At 44.6% G+C, this 17,274-nt stretch overlaps 1 protein-coding gene across 2 annotated transcripts in view; it reads left to right on the forward strand.

Annotated features, from left to right (window-relative positions):
• LOC130403232 (aminopeptidase N-like) overlaps positions 1 to 6,291 on the forward strand; it is a 14,703-nt gene extending 8,412 nt beyond the window's left edge. Inside the window, exons 13-21 of one of the 2 annotated variants that reach the window (XR_008904078.1) lie at positions 13 to 68; positions 465 to 612; positions 1,004 to 1,095; positions 1,486 to 1,596; positions 2,115 to 2,282; positions 3,044 to 3,184; positions 3,513 to 3,594; positions 4,099 to 4,848; positions 6,222 to 6,291. Coding sequence is in view for 1 of the 2 variants with exons in the window: in XM_056607493.1 (XP_056463468.1) it covers positions 13 to 68; positions 465 to 612; positions 1,004 to 1,095; positions 1,486 to 1,596; positions 2,115 to 2,282; positions 3,044 to 3,184; positions 3,513 to 3,594; positions 4,099 to 4,239 (939 nt within the window). In the remaining variant the exon portion in view is untranslated. Of the gene's footprint in view, positions 1 to 12; positions 69 to 464; positions 613 to 1,003; positions 1,096 to 1,485; positions 1,597 to 2,114; positions 2,283 to 3,043; positions 3,185 to 3,512; positions 3,595 to 4,098; positions 5,038 to 6,221 lie in introns of those variants that run through there. The other variant, XM_056607493.1, reaches the window with a different exon arrangement.
• Positions 6,292 to 17,274: the final 10,983 nt, after the last annotated feature.

Here is a 17,274-nt window from a genome sequence, read left to right on the forward strand (position 1 = left end):
TTTCTCTTCCAGGAAATCCCTGAGATCAACCGAGCTCAGCTCATCTCTGATGCCTTCAATCTTGCCAGGTAAGGGTGGACTTGTAGGCGCAACGAGATCATCGTTTGCATTTCTACCACCTACACGTCCAGTCCAGTTGTACAAAAGCATAAAATAAAATATATATTGTGGACATGTTATAGCCACAGAGTCTTACAGCACTGTGAATTATACAACAAATACAACAGGTTAAAAGTATTTTGTTTATATTTTTAATTATCCCTCATTGGGGTAATGAGATCCCACTTCCATGGTGGTCCATTAACGAAGGGCTAAGTGTTTTTCTTTGTGGTGGTCTTTCAGGTGAAGAAGTAGTGGTGGTCTATCGAGTTAAGAAATCGTTTTTTGGTGATCGTCCTTCGGAGTCAGAGACATTATTTAACGGTGGTCTTTCAGGGTATAATGAGTGGTCCTCTTCGTCTCAGGTCCAAGCTGGTGAACTTCACGCTGGCTCTGAGAACCACCAAGTACCTGGTGAGGGAGACGGAGTACACGCCCTGGTTGACCGCCAGCAACAACCTCAACTACTACTTCCTCATGTTCGACCGCAGCCCCCTGTACGGCCCCATGCAGGTGAGCAGACCTGCTGCCCTCTGACCCCTACGAGTTCTCCCCCTGCCCCCATCGATCGGTCGACCTAAGTCTCCTGAACTCAATTCTGCTGAACTCAATCAGTGCAGATGTCTTCTGGACTGGTTGCATATGACTGCACCGACCTGTCAGCGTCTCTGAAAATGCATTGTAATAATATACCTTCTAACAAACCTCTCTTCCTCCCCCTTTCTCTCTCTACATTTGTATGCTTTAATTGTTCTGATTTGTTGTTGATATTTCCTTGCGTATTTTTACTATTTTATTTTTTATACTTATTAAGTGTCTTCGGTTTCTGTTAACCATGAGCGACATGTTCATGTATTTGGTTGATGTCGATGGCATTCTTTTTTTATTATTTTCGTGTCTTCAGGCGTACATGGTGAAACAGGTGGAACCTCTGTTCAACCACTTCAAAGATATCACCGCAAACTGGACTAAAATCCCAGACAAGCACACCGACCAGTAAGACGGCTATATCTTGCTGTTTGGTTTCCTTTCGATTTGAATGAGAATCCGATTATAATCCATTATATGACAACTCTGTTGTTGTCGACCAAAAACCATTGGTAGACAGTATTGGTAGACATTTGATTTTATAATGTTTTAATGATTTGATTTATTATTGTTTAGCCAAAAATAAATAATATGGATTAACATCTGCCTGATGATTAAAATTCGATTTTTGATGTTGTGTGTGTGTGTGTGTGTGTGTGTGTGTGTGTGTGTGTGTGTGTGTGTGTGTGATTGTGTGTGTGTGTGTGTGTGTGTGTGTGTGTGTGTGTGTGTGTGTGTGTGTGTGTGTGTGTGTGTGTGTGTGTGTGTGTGTGTGTGTGTGTGTGTGTGTGTGTGTAGGTACAACCAGGTGGTAGCCATCCAGCTGGCATGTAAGAATGGTCTGAAAGCCTGTGAAGACCTCACCTATAACTTGTTCAATGCCTGGATGAAAAACCCTTCTAACAATCCGTATGTTAACACACAACATGCTAAATCACATTTATAACACACAACATGCTAAATCACATGTATAACACACAACACGCTATATCACATATATAACACACAACATGCTAAATCCCTTGGATAACACACAACATGCTGAATCAATTGTTTAACATACATCAGGCTTTATCACATGTATAAAACACAACATGCTTCATCAAATGTATAACACAGCATCCTAAATCAAATGTATAATACAACATGCTAAATCAAATGTTTAACACACAACCTGCTAAATCAAATGTTTAACACACAACATGCTAAATCAAATGTTTAACCCACAACCTGCTAAATCAAATGTTTATGTATGCACCTTAATCACCAAGCCAAATTCCTGGTTGGTGTAAAACCCTTCTTGGCAAAAATCCTTTCTGATTCTGATTCTGATTCTGAATCCGATTCTGATTCTGATAACACACAACACACTGCCTCCTCTGTATCTGGAGTCTGGACTGCCTCCCTGACGCGGTGTCTCTCCCCAGGATCAGCCCCAACCTGCGCTCCACAGTGTACTGCAACGGCCTCGCAGCGGGCGGGCAGCGGGAGTGGGACTTCGCCTGGAGCATGTACAAGAACGCCAGCGTGGCATCGGAGGCCGAGAAGCTGCTGTGGGCCATGGCCTGCAGCAAGCAGCCCTGGATCCTCACCAGGTGGGGGGCCGGCGGGGGTCTGGTAGGGGGCCCGGCGGGGGTCTGGGGGCAGTGGACGCCCCCGTGTTGTGTTGAAGCGCTGGGTAGATGTTTCACTTGGAGAGTGGGGAAAATGTTGGGTAACACTTTAGGATAAGGTGCCATGATAAATAGTAAACTAGTCATTACCTAACCCTTTGTTAATATTTGTTAATTGTTTCTAAAATATCTTTTTTGCACAAGTTAATAGTTATTTTTCGCTGACCGCAGAGTGTCGCTGGTTAGGGTTAGGGCCGTGTGTCAGGGTTAGGGTTAGGGTCGTGTGTTAGGGTTAGGGTTAGGGTTATGCAAACAACTAATATTTAATCAATGATGAAAAAACGATTACCTTGTGCCAAATAGATATTTTAGTAACATTAACAAATATAAACAAAGGGTTAGGTAATGACTAGTTTGCTATTTATTCTGTCACCTTATTATAAAGTGTTACCAAAAGTTTGACCAATGCAGTTGTCCAAGTTTTAGATTCATCAATAAAATATCAATCCACTATTGTATTATTATGATATAATGTATACAATTATTATTTATTCTTTGACAATGTGGGGGGTGTGGCTGTCTCTCTGTCAGACCCTTCAGGTTTATGTCGTTGTACCTCTCCAACCGAAACTTTAAAACTGACATTTTTAATATTTAGAGGATTAAAAAGCATATGATAGCATGTGCCGAAGGAATCCATGGTCTTTGATCGTAGTTTGACCCCTGACCTCTCTGTCCGCCAGGTATCTGGAGTACTGTTTGGACTCGGAGAGAATTCGCAAGCAGGACGCCTCGTATGTGATCAACTCCATCGCGGCGAACGTCGTGGGTCAGCCGCTGGTGTGGGACTTTGTCCGGGCCAACTGGGACTATCTGTTTAATGAGTGAGTGGTGGAGCTCGGGGCTTGAGGGTTGACGGTTCGATTCCCACGGTAGACGAGGGCTGGGCACATGAAACTGAACTCGAAAATTCCTATTTAAATCATGTATAAATGTAAATAAAAAAAGTTATTTCCGTTTTGAAAAGTGACAATGATAATGATGATTTTATAAATACAATTGAAACAGTTATACAATGTAAACACATTTAAGACGAATAAAAAGACTTGGTGCCATAAAGGATCAAACATTGATTAGGAAAAATGTAATACTCAGAAGCATTGTAGGATTGTTTATATTGGTTATTAATTACATGTTGATTCTGTTCTCCAGCTATGGAAAGGGCTCCATCTCCTTCGAATCGCTTCTCTACAGTGTCACCAGACGCTTCGCCAGCGAGTTTGAGTACAAAGAGGTGAAGCTCAAGCCCTACCGTAGTATTTTAGAGTAACATGAATCGGTTATCAATATCAACAGCATGGCTTGTGGTGTTTTAGTCTTCTGTATGATATGTTCATGTAAGCCAATAATAGTCTGTGTGCAATACATACCAATAATCTAACTTTATTAGCATAGCACCTTTAAAAACAAAGTCAATTTTTTTACATGCACAGTGCACCCAATGATGAATACTTTAAAATAACTATCCTTTAGTTTTCTGGTACACACACCACTGGTGTAGTTGCTGCTCGTTGTATTCACTTTTTACTACTTAGTGTTCAGAACGGCCTTGACATATCAAAAATAACTGAACATTGACAATTGTATATTCGTTATATATATTATATTATATTATATACATATATATATTATATATCTTTATGTGCTTTTTAACCGTTCTGCCTGTGGCTGTGCTGGCCTCCATGTGTCCGTTAACACTCGCTGAGCAAAGCTCTCTTTGTGGCGTTTCTCCTCCCAGCTGCTGCGCTTCAAGAAGGTGGTCGAGAGCAACCCGCGGGTCCCCGACTTCCAACAGGCTCTGGAGCGAATCCGGGTCAACATCAAGTGGGTGTCGAGCCATAAGGACCAGATCCTTTCTTGGTTCACAGAGGAAGCTTAACCAAAACCTCAACCTTAATCTCACCACAGTTGGTGTTGTCTTCTGCCCTGTGGTGGATCCATTGGGAAGCCATCAATCGTTTTCAGTTGAATTGGTGTTAATTCTTGTCCAATTATCCGGGGAATTGTACTAATGCTAGCCACGTAGATCAATGAAATCAGTGAGAGCACTTTACTATTAATAATATAATAACATATATATAGATATATATATTTGCTATGTCACTATTTCTGATAAAAGACGTATAAAGTAAAAAAATAGGAAAGTGTAATCTAATGTTCTGTGTTCAGTACAAAACAAAGCAGCTAATGAAACCCTAACACTTGATAACTATACACAAGATTAATTTTGTATTTTGTATATTTTGTGATATATAAATTTAATGATTTTATTGTCAGTGAATTGTGAAATATTTTTCAGCAAAATTGTATATATTATGTATGTAAATGTTTATACAAATTTTATCAAAATTATTTTATTGAGGAAAACGGTGTGTTTCTGTACATTTCCTCTCTATCAGGCCAGCGCACATTTCCTCTTCACCAGCTCAACTCTTTTGAGTCACTCTGTCCTTCGACTCTCATCCCGGTGTGTCCTCACCACTCCGAGGTACATCACCCTCGGCTGTAAACAGGGCGGCTCCTGGGGGCCAAATGTCTGCCATAAAGGGCCCCCCTGTTGGTCCCAAAAACACCTGAGGTTGTTTACAGAGTGGTAGAGAGGAAGGGACACACACAGTAACCAAGAGAGAGAGGAGATCATATATTATGATATTATATCATATATTATTACATACTATTAATAATTAATTAAACTTTTTGAGAGAGAGACATGGAAAGAGAGCGACAGACAGACAGACAGACAGACATTCAGACATTCAGAGACAGGCTGATACAGAGACAGACAGACAGACAGACAGACAGACAGACAGACAGACATTCACTCAGAGAGAGACAGACTGATTCATAGACAGACAGACAGATTCTCTACCTTGGAGAGAGAGTAACAAAGAGAGACAAGAGATAATATATTATGTTGTATCATACATTATTATATACTATTAATAATTATAATTAATTAATTTTTGTGCTTTGGCAATGTAAATGGAAGTTTTACATACCTATAAAGCCCTTTGAATCTCGAAATAGAGAAAGGCAGTCAGAGAAATGGAGGGAACTGACAGACAGACAGCGAGTGACAGACACAGATCGAGAGTGAGAGAGAGACAGAGAGAGTGAGCGACAGACAGAGATCGAACAGACAGACAGACAGCGAGTGACAGACATGGATCAAGAGAGAGACAGACAGAGAGAGAGCGACAGACAGACAGACATTCACTCAGAGAGAGAGGCAGACTGATACAGAGACAGACAGATTCTCTACCTTGGGGGTGATGACGCGGCCCAGCAGCTGAACGGGGAGGTGGGGAGGACTTCCCTTTAGCGGCAGGGTGTGGAAGTGTTCCCTGTTTAGCACCTGCTTGGCAAGGCCCCCACCCCCCCCCCCCCCTCTCTCTGTCTGACCTTGTTCGGACTGGGGAGAGAACAACCAGCTTATAACCCGCTTATAAACCAACTCACAAACCAACTAGCAACCAGCTTCCTATCTCATAATCCAGAACCGTCTGATAACCAGCCTAGGTTTACGTTTCATAACTCTTATTCCAGCCCAGAACAAACTTTAAACCTCGACAATAGGTTTAATCTGAGCTCTTTAGAAGTGTTGTTTAGTATACATAAAGATAAATTATCGCACACTGAAACGTGGAATATGATAATAAATTATTCGTTTTTATTTTCTACTCCTCTATCGGTATAAAAAAAATACATCAACACAAATATGAACAAATACATTAAAATAAATAGATCTTCAGTTGACTACATGGTCCATGGCCTTCAGTAGAAGACAAAGTGTCCAGTGGCTGGGGTTGTGGGGCTGGGGATTCAGCCTTCAGCTCAAGAGGAGAACATGTTCTGCTGCAGGAGGTCAGCTGAGGTCCAGTACTGCCCGTTAAACAAGGGACTGCAGAATGAACCGGAACCCTGAAGGAAAGAACACGGCAGGAGGTGAGTTTCAAGCAAACAGCAGAACGTTCGACACACAGTGATCTTCTCAAAAAAATAGTTTGACATTTTCTAAACCATTCAGAAACGATGAGTGTTAAAACAGTAACCGTGGAGACGACCGTACCTGATAGTGATTCTGCAGAGGGACCTGTTGCTCTGTGGCCTGGTTCTGCTGATGGCTGATGGTATCCATGACGACGTGGCGGTAGTGGTGGTGTTGGTGGTGGTGGTGGAGGGGTTCCTCCGGGACGTAGCTGCCGTCGAGAGGCTGCTCCACCATGGGCTGGAAGGCTGGAAGGTTCTGTTGCGTCGGCGGCGCGGCGGTACCTCCGGCCTCGGGCGCGGCCTCCGGGCTGGCGTGGCCCAGCTGGGCGGACAGGTGGGCGATGTACTGCATGGTGAGGCGCAGCGTCTCGATCTTGGTCAGCGTCTGCCCCGCCGGCGCCACCGAGGCGGGCAGGAAGGAGCGCAGGTAGTTCAGCGACTTGGTCAGGTCGCGCATCCTCATCTTCTCCCGCTCGCTGGCCGTCTGCCTCTTCCGGCCGGGGAACCGGGACCAGGACCTTCTGGTGGTGGTGGTGGAGGCGGCGGAGCTGGCGGGGGCCTTGGCTGGAGACGAGCCGCTCTGCTGGGTTCTGGTGGAGCAGCTGGAGACGGCCGCTGCTGCTGCTGGGGGGGGAGCTCCCGTCAGCCTGTTCAGGGAGGACAACAGACAGTCCAAGTCGTCTGGTTCTGGCCCGGCGGTAGCAGCAGTAGTAGTAGCGGCCGCAGCAGCAGAAAGGTGCGCCGGGGAGAAGCTGAAGGAGTCCACGGAGGAGGTGGGCGACAGGCTGCTGCCGGTGGCGCTGAAGTATCCCGAGTCGGAGGCCTGGTCGCAGGCCGGCGGAGCCCAGCCGCCCGGGCCCATCAGGGCCTCGTAGTCAAACGGGAGCTGGCTGTGGATCTCTGGCAGCAGGGCAGCGGAGCAATAGGACACATCCATGGCTGCTGCTGCTGGTGGCTGGTGGGAGTAGAAGACGGTGGGTAAAGGGTTCTCCTCGGTGAGTGTGTCTGCGGAGGGAAGGCAGGAGATTCTGTGAGGAACAGCAGTCGAGGGCCTTCCCTATAAGGCCCCCGAGGTGTGATGTGGCACCTACGGCGGTCACCTCGGCTCCTGGGAACCACTCAGAGCTGGCCTGACACCCGGGCTGGGGGTCCATGGGAAAAGCTTCTCTCCCATGGTGAGGTGTGAGGATCTCCTGAGGCCCGTTCACACCGCCCCCCCCCCCCCCCCCAACCCCAGGAGCTGCGGATAGGATGAGTGTACCCCGAAGGAGCAGCAGAAGCAGATCATAGGGAATCATAAACGGAAGCAGCTACTGAGTGACAGGACCGGAGGCAGGCGAACGTGCTTGGTAGAGATGGGGTGTTTGATCAAGCACCTCTGGGTTGGAGGGAAACATGCTGAATTATCTAGAAACAAAAGTTACATAACCCAGGTAAAGATGAAGCACTTTTATTGGTAGTTAAGATTACTGTCTGATTGTGGCTGATACATGACATATCAGAATTGTAACCGCAATACTAGATAATAGTAATCTAATCTAGATTAGATTAAACGTTATTGTCATTGAACAAGTACAAAAATGTAACCTCTGCATTAAATCCATTATTAGCGGCAGCAGGAGAGGGAAAACGTATGAAAACATATAAATCATGGCGTACATTGAAATGTTATCAGCTCAGTGCTCCTTATCTAGCCGCCAGGAAACGCCATCATTAGTAAACACAACGAGCAGCCCCAGCGCAGCCCCATACCGCCTTCCCAGCAGAAGTGTGCCATGCAGCTGTCTGCTACTACCCACCCCCCCCCCCCAACCCCACCCACCAGCTCCATCGATGTCTACAGGGTGACAAACTCTGTGAACTGGGAGTCGCCCACCTCCGACATTTCGACACGTTCCTCTGCTGGGCGACAGCTGTGTCCTCAGCGGTCAACATCCCCCAGGCGCCGTGGGCCTGCAGGGCTCGTGGTTCAGGGGTCAAACATGTTTTCTAATCTCTTTTTTTTTGGGGTTATCAAATAAATGCATGGAAGTTTGATGATTATAAATAAATGTTTCTCTAGCTACAACTTCAGTGTTCATTTCGCTATGATTCCAAGCCATTTTCACTCATCTCATATTTTGCTGGCTTATTCTGAGTTTTGGCTGTTGTGATTGGCTGGTTTTGTGTTGGAGGCGGGTTCTGAGTGTTGATTGGCTGGCGTCGGGGCTGTGGAGACGCACCCTGGCTGCAGTTCCCACAGCCGTGCGTGTCACTTTTCACCCCGGTTCATTATCCCTGGTGAACACCTCCTGGGCGTGTTAAACACTCGCTCTCCCTCCCACACACACACACACACACACACACACACACACACACACACACACACACACACACACACACACACAGGCACACACACACACACACACACACACACACACACACACACACACACACACACACACACACACACACACACACACACACACACACACACACACACACAGGCACACATACACACACAAGCACATACACAGAACTGCACAAATACAAACACACACACACACACACACACACAAAAACACGAGAGCACATACACACACACAAACACACATAGACACAACTACACACACACACACACACACACACACACACACACACACACACACACACACACACACACACACACACACACACACACACACACACACACAAACACACACGCCCCTCCACACACAGACTCACACAACTCAGGGGATTAGGCTAAACCTCTCAAACGTTGAATCAATGTGTTAATTGAATTTGATTAGTGGATTTACACACATTATGAGCTCATGAAGGGAAGGAAGTGACATCAAAGACAGGAAGTTGTTTACACTGCGGTTTGACGTTTTTTCAAAGAACATCCCCTATCTTCAAACCATGACCAACAGCACTGTCTGCTTCTTATCCTTACTGTGGCTCCGGTTGAAGGATGATGCATTGTCGTGCATTCGAATGACATTCAAATCCACTCGTTGGTTTGTTGTGTTTGTAACACCAAGTGTTACCATGACGACACTGTCACCTCTGACAGGTGAGGCAGAGTCCGTTCCCAGGGCTCTGGGGTCAGCTATGGGGTGTGCTTTGGTGATAAAACAGTGAATACTTCTAGAGGATAGTGAAGTGGCCGTAGGGCGTGGGGCTGACAGGTCCTGGGTTTGAGGGCCGAGTCTACCTGTAGGCATCCTGAGCGCGGAGCCCTCTATCTGCTCCGCAACGACCTGCTGACCACTTTGGGAGAAACTGTCTTCTGAGATGAATAAATGGTACAACGGTAAATAGCGGGACCGCAGGTGACAAGAGATACGATAACCAGTGTTACGGTATCTATGTTGTCATCACTTATGCCTTGACTGAGTTGTAATCTTTACTCATAAGGCTTTGGTCAGGGGGGGGGGGGGCGGTTGTCACCCTGTAGACATTGATGGACCTGGTGGGTTGGGGGGGGGGTGGGGGGAAGAGTATCAAATTGAAATCAAGGCAACTTTAATATTTGAATGTCCAACATACTCTGTAAAGTGGAGACAAGGAAGTAAACCATCGTCAGTCTCTGGGTTCCACCATTCAGACACACAGCCTGTAAACGGATATGATATTCTTCTTATGTACCACACTAACCTATTCCTTAGCATATAAACTTCAAGAGGAATAAAAAGGAAAATTTTCACACATCAGAACCCCTTAGAAAATAGATGATTCAATCTGAGGAAATGGGAAATGCATTGTACCTGAGGAAGTTTCATTACACTAATGAGTGCTTTCCCAAAGCTAATTCTTCCTAATCCACACACGCCAGTGGAAGTGTCTTCATGATGGACCCTCATTCCTCTGTTTTCTTTTCATCCCACCACACTGACACCCGCAGATGAAAGATCTCAGCACATTAGCTCACATTAGTGTGTAAGGCCGCTATTAGCATATCAAATGAACTGCAGCCATGTGCTAAAGCAAACAATGGGCGCTAATTCTCCGAGCTAATACGCAGAGCCAAAGCTAAGCTGCTTGTAGCAGTTCATTAGCTCTGGAGGTGAGACTCATTCGAAGTCTAGACTCAGCGGTGCCCCGGGCTAGCCCTTGCTTACGAAACATGGCGTCTTCACCTCGTCTCCTTGATCTTCAGTGAAGATGTTTTCTATACTGGAGTGAGTGGGTATAGTGGACACCCAAAGGCCTCTGAGTGATTTCAAGACAAGAGCTTTGTTTGTGTTCAATGTCTTTCAATTGGACCTCAAGTATCAGACCTAGAATTATATGTAATTTAATGGGTCAGAAAGTGATGAGAATGTAATACTGGAGTTTTGATCCTATAAGACAGTAATATTAAAAGTAATTATAGTCACCATAAGTGAAAGTTGGCAATCAAGTCATTTTCCAGTAGCATATGCATATTTTATTTATCCACATTTGAACCAACTTTGATCAATAATACTATTGAGTTATCCTCTGCCATAAAAATAACTTAAAAACATTTATTCATCGCTATAAAGTTGGCTCCCTAAAACCCTAAAACTAACCCACTAGCATCCATGTGATTAAATCCAGAAAATAAAAAATGTTTCCCTCCCTCAAGGTTTTTAAACATGGAGTAAATTAACAATATCTGTCTCATCCTCGCTCCCGTTTGTCGTCAATATTAACTTGAAAACTGCAAGATCCTCCCCCTTCCTCTAAGAACTTTAAAAAATAAATGGATTTTAGTCAACTATGTTCAAAAGTCTGCTCCATTAAAACTATGAATCAATTAATAATAATTATGTAAATGGCAGACACTCATACCTGTGCCTATTCACTGGCCAACCCTTACTTTGTTATCTGTATTCCTTTTCTAACCCCAACAGGCCCTTAATGACATGTCTCTGCACTGTCTAACCCCTAATTGCTCCTTAATGACCGGTCATTAAGGACTTCGCCTGGACGTCTGGCATATCACAGCGACTACAAGTGAATCCCTGAACTCTCCTTACATTTAAACGACCCCATCACCGATTTAAAATGTCCTGTATGTATGTATGTATGTATGTATGTATGTATGTATGTATGTATGTATGTATGTATGTATGTATGTATGTATGTATGTATGTATGTATGTATGTATGTATGTATGTATGCATGTATGCATGCATGCATGCATGTATGCATGTGTGCATGTATGCATGTATGTATGTCTGTATGTATGTATGTATGTCTGTATGTCTGTATGTATGTCAATTATGGCACCCATTGCACTCCTGATCAACCCTGGAAGGAGGTTCCACCAATCTGGGTTCTTCCTCTAGATTTCTTCCTTGCTAATTGAGGGAGGTTTTTCTTGCCCTCTGGGGAGCTAGGGTCAAGGGGATGTCATAAATATACGGCCTGTTAAGCCCTTTGAGACTGTACCTGTGATTAAGGGCTATACAAATAAGATTGAATTGAATTGAATTGAAACCCGGTTTGGATGAGAAACTGTTGCAGTTGTTTACACTTTGGAGAGAGTGTGTGTTGGGAGGGAATGTCTCACTGCTCTGTACTGGTTGGGCCAGTGGTCAAACACAACAACAACAACATATTTTATTCATCATTTTTATTATAAATAGTGGTATAAAGAATTATAAAAAATAGATAATACACATATTACAGTATTTACAGTGAAAGACATTTCATACCTATTAAATAAATATCATAGTCAATAAGATATATTCAATCATAAATAATGTGGCTGGGGCTAGCCAGGCAGTAGAGTGTTGGGGGACGGGGACGGGGTTGACTGGTCATACTGGTGGACGTGGAGAACCAGTTCAACCCCAGTACTCTCTTGCCACGAGCGGACCAGACATCTGCAAACACAGAGAAGATAATAAACATTAATATCAAATATTAACATCAAATAAATTAAAAAAATTGTATCACCTAATGTCTTGTATTAGTTCATAAACATTAACAAATGACACATTAAACAATTTCAACTTATTATATAATGAATATTGTAGACATTACTACTTTAATGAAGATTTAGGCAAACGTGGAAGAAGACAAACTGTTGAGGCTAATAATGAAACATTTAATATCAAGTTGTACTATTTCAGGTCCGATTCTTACCTGGCAGTGGGAGTGGTGTGTTGCCGCCGGCGACAGCAGGCTGATCTCCATGTTGTTGGCGAACACGCCCCCTTGTGGCGCAGCCGTGCACTGTCCTCCGTACTGTCCACTGTTGTACCCGTGGACGTCGATGCCGTAACTACAGTTCCCAGGGTGCACCGCGGCGGCCTGGACGGGGAGCGGCGTCTGGTACTGGCCCTGGCCCCCGGGGGCCTGCTGGTCGCTCCACTGGGCCGCGGCCGAGGAGCAGAGGGACTGGAAGTACCGGAGGGTGTCCGTGGAGGAGGCCTCCTCGCGGGGGGACACCTCGCCGGGGGAGCCCTCAAACAGAGCCCCCTGTCCCGGGCCCAGCTGGGCCGACAGGTAGGCGATGTAGCTGATGGTGAGGCGCAGCGTCTCGATCTTGGTGAGCGTCTGTCCTGCCGGCGCCACCGAGGCCGGCAGGAAGGAGCGCAGGTGATGAAGCGCCTTGGTCAGGTCCCGCATCCTCATCTTCTCCTTCTCGCTGGCGCTCTCCCGCTGCTTGCTGCGCACGCGGCCCCGGCGGGCGGGCCGGCGGACGCTCCCGGTGGAGGAGGAGGAGGGCGACCCGGAGCCCGGCGAGCCCGGTGTGGCGGCGCCGGCCCGGCGGCGTTCCGGATCCAGGGCGGTGCGGCGGGACGGGGGCTGGGGGTCGGAGTAGGAGGAGGAGGAGGGGGGGGGGGAGAAGCTGGAGTCCAGGTAGCCCAGCGGGGAGAGGGTCTCCGGGGACGAGAGGCTGGAGAGGTCGGAGTCTGAGCCGCCGGGGCTGGGGCTGGTCCAGCGGTAGGCCAGGCCACAGGCCAGCAGAGAGGCAGAAGAGATATCCATGGGTCTGGCTGTGTCTGTGTGTCTGTGTGTGTGTGTGTGTGCGGTGGAGAGCCGAGTGTGAGTGGAGCTGCTCCAAGAGTCTCCTTTATAAGAGGAGGAGGAGAGGAGAGGAGCCGAGGTGTGAAGTCACACCTCCACAGACTCCTGCTCGACATCTCTGGGTTCCCCCGGCGGAGCGCAGATCAGCCCACGGAGGCACAACACACACCCCCTCGGACCCCTGCCCCGCTGCTTCTCTCTGTCTCCCACCCTCTCTCCTGTCCGCTCTCCCCACTCTTCTCCTGTGTCTCTCTACCCCTCCCTCTCCCTCTCCCTCTCTCTCTCTCCGTCTCTCTCGGTGGGAGGACAGTTCGGTAGCAGCCGTTGAAGTGTGAATTTTGACTCCTGCTCCAAAACAATCAACAGATTATGTCTCTGTGTTTTGAAACCGTGCTCTGGGGTAATGAGTTGGGCACATGCACGGGAGCCGGTGAGGAACAGCGGTTTTGGAATGGTTTCACTTTTTGAAAACACTGTGAACTGTGATCTATAGGATGATATCAAAGAGGTGGTCTCTGTTTTAACACCTCTACCGCTCCGATACGAAGGAGTCATCGCCCAACCTCTTAATTACACCATCACAAGTTATGAGACATTACATTGAAGACATGTAATGTATTGAGGACAAGCCTTGTCATGTAATGTCATTAAAAAAGATATTAGGAGAAGATATTAGCAGAATGTGCAAGAAATTACATTAAAACAACATACATCTCGACTCACTTAGCAAATTTATTCAAGGGGACACACAAAGAACACATAAGGGCTTTTTGTTAACAAAATATAACTCAACGTCATTATATTGCGTTGCATAATATCATTTTAAGCAACATTATAATTGAAGATATCATTTAACAGACAATTTATCCAAAGGGACACAGATTCGAAAAGCTTTGTTATTGGAGCAATGAGTGGTCCAATTCATCGTTAGAGATCCAGATATCGTTAGAGATACTGGTGTACCCTGCAGGTTCTTTGCTGGGGGTGACGGGGTGAGGGGTGTGTGGGGGTCATTATAAGGTATTTACATAGGGGTGATGGGGTTAGGAGGTGTGAATGGGGTCATTATAAGGTACGGCCCGTGGGTTTGTTATCTCTTGGATCAGAAGAGACGTTGTCTTTAAATTATAAATCTCAATGGTTATGAAAAGAATTAAGACAAGAATATGATTTTTTTTTTTATCTGATTAAATTGAGTGTTACTGGAAAAGTTTCAGATCAGCATTAGCAGGATTACGGAGCAATACTAGCACAGCGGCTAATCAATTTTTTTTTATTTATCTTTTTTTTTGCTCTGCTGTTTATGTCCTTTATGTTTCCAGACTACAGGGAATATCGCCACCCCTTTGTGTGTGCAGCTTTTGACCTCTTAACTAGCTTAGCTAGAACTGGTTAGCAGTTAGCAAAAGTAGCCCAGGTCACAGGCAATGCGTGTGAATTTGGAGCTAATGATGGCTAATGAAGCATAGTAGGTCCCATAGCTCTCCGTAGCAAAATGGGTAGAGTGAAATGGAAGCTAATGATGGTTAATGAAGCGTGTTAGCTGCTGGTATTATCCTTGGTTGAACCTAGTGTCAAAAGGAGCTTGTGAAGGTTAATGAAGCATGCTATCTCTCTGTTAGCTCCTGGTAGCATCATTGGTAGAACCTAGTGTCAAAAGGAAGCTTATGATGGTTAATGAAGCGTGCTATCTCTGTTAGCTCCTGGTAGCATCCTGGGTAGAACTAGTGTGAATAGAAGCTTATGATGGTTAATGAAGCGTGCTATCTCTGTTAGCTCCTGGTAGAATCTTTGGAGGAACTAGTATGAATAGAAAGCTAATAATGGTTAATGAAGCTTGACTGCTTTGCTAGCTCCCTGTAGCCCCATGCTGGGTCGAACAAGTGTGAATGTGAAGATACTGATGGATGATGATGAGTAAGCACCCTGGACACCATGGGTAGAACCGTTGTGAATGGGAAGATAATGAAGGACAATGAAGCGTGCTAGCTTCGTTAGCTCCCTGTAGCTGGGCTGGGAATCAGTGTTGTGTTGATGTTCTCGTTGGGTGAGGGCACGGCCTGACCCCGCCCAGGTCACCTCTAGGTGCCACTTCACGCCTCTGCTGTGAGAAGCCACTGACAGCTCTCCTCTCCCTCTCCCTCTCTCTCTCTCTCTCTCTCTCTCTCTCTCTGTCTCTCTCTCTGTCTCTCTCTCTCTCTCTCTCTCTCTCTCTCTCTCTCTCTCTCTCTCTCTCTCTCTCTCTCTCTCTCTCTCTGTCTCTCTCTCTCTCTCTCTCTCTCTCTCTCTCTCTCTCTCTCTCTCTCTCTCTCTCTCTCTCTCTCTCTCTCTCTCTCTCTCTCTCTTCCTCTCTCTCACTCAATCTCTGATATAAAACACTTTGCCTTGGCTCATTTAGCCTCAGATTGATGATAATCTGTTTGATCATCTATTTTATCTATCTTACCCTTCCCCTGCCAAGTTGCTCTCATTTTCATATCAATACAATAGCAATATGGATTCCGTAAAAAACATTCAACAGAGCATGCATTACTCAAGCTAACTAACATAATTTCAACCACAATGGACAATAGTAAGTTTGCCATTGGGATCTTTTTAGACCTAAGCAAAGCATTCGATACCGTTAACCACAGTATTCTGATTTCCAAATTAAATAGATATGGAGTGGAGGATATTGCCCTGAACTGGTTTAAAAATTACTGAACTAACAGAGAACAATATGTGTCGCTTGATGGCTATTCTTCTACCAAGTCCAGAATCATACATGGGGTGCCACAGGGTTCAATATTGGGCCCTTTATTATTTTTGATTTATGTAAACGATTTAGCCATGTCTTGTAAACATCTTGTTCCTGTATTATTTGCTGATGACACCATTCTTATAGCAACTGATAATGACTTTAATTATTTGATTAACTGCGTAAATGATGAATTATTCTCTATTACCAAATGGTTTCAAATGAACAAATGAACACTTAACGTGAAGAAATGTAACTTTGTGATCTTTTGCAACACAAACAAGTCTTACCCCAAAGAACAAGCAAAAGTACTCATGAATGGATCAGAAATTATGCAAGTAAAAGCTACCAAATTTTTAGGAATTTTAGTTGATGAAAGACTTAACTGGTCAAATCATATAGACCTGGTTTGTAAAAGGTCCACGAAGATGATGGGCATATTAAGAAAAGTGTGTCCTCTAATTCATCCTTCTGCTCATTTAACTATATACTATAGCTTTTTGTTTCCTTATTTGAACTACTGTAATCTGGTCAGGGCAGCTTCATATCCCAACGATCTCAAGAAATGATGTATCATTCAGAAGCGATTCACAAGATTAATCTCACATTCAAACAGATATGCTCCATCAGCACCACTTTTTATACATTTTTCTATTTGCCAATTAACAAATTGAATATCTATCAGATATGTTTATTCATTCACAAGTTTTTTTTACAGAAACCAAGATCTCCCTGATAGCTTTCAGACTTTGTTTACTCACTCATTTAACGTACATTCACATCGTACTAGACACAGCAATAATAACAACCTGTCGTTACCCTTTTCCTGCAATTCACATCATCAATTTAGTATGTCTTATAGAGGCCCTGCATTATGGAATGTCTTACCTCTCTTATTAAGATCTTTATCATCACAATCACCCTTTAAATAGCAGCTTAAAAAACATCTTATCTTTTCATGATTCATCTAATCACCTAATTTTGATTATTTTGATTATTTATGTACTTTTTCTCCTCATTTTCTAAAGTTAATTTTTTAGCCTTATAAATATAATTTGATTGTGATTATTGACAGGGGTGGAACTCTTGTACAAGCCCATTGGGCTTCGTTCCCTCCTTGCACCATTACTGTTAATGTGTGCTAAATAAATAAACTAAACTAATAAAAAATTATATAATATAAATCAAAAATATAATATA

Source organism: Gadus chalcogrammus, chromosome 14, assembly GCF_026213295.1.
Source record: "Gadus chalcogrammus isolate NIFS_2021 chromosome 14, NIFS_Gcha_1.0, whole genome shotgun sequence".
NCBI classification, from domain to species: Eukaryota; Metazoa; Chordata; class Actinopteri; order Gadiformes; family Gadidae; genus Gadus; species Gadus chalcogrammus.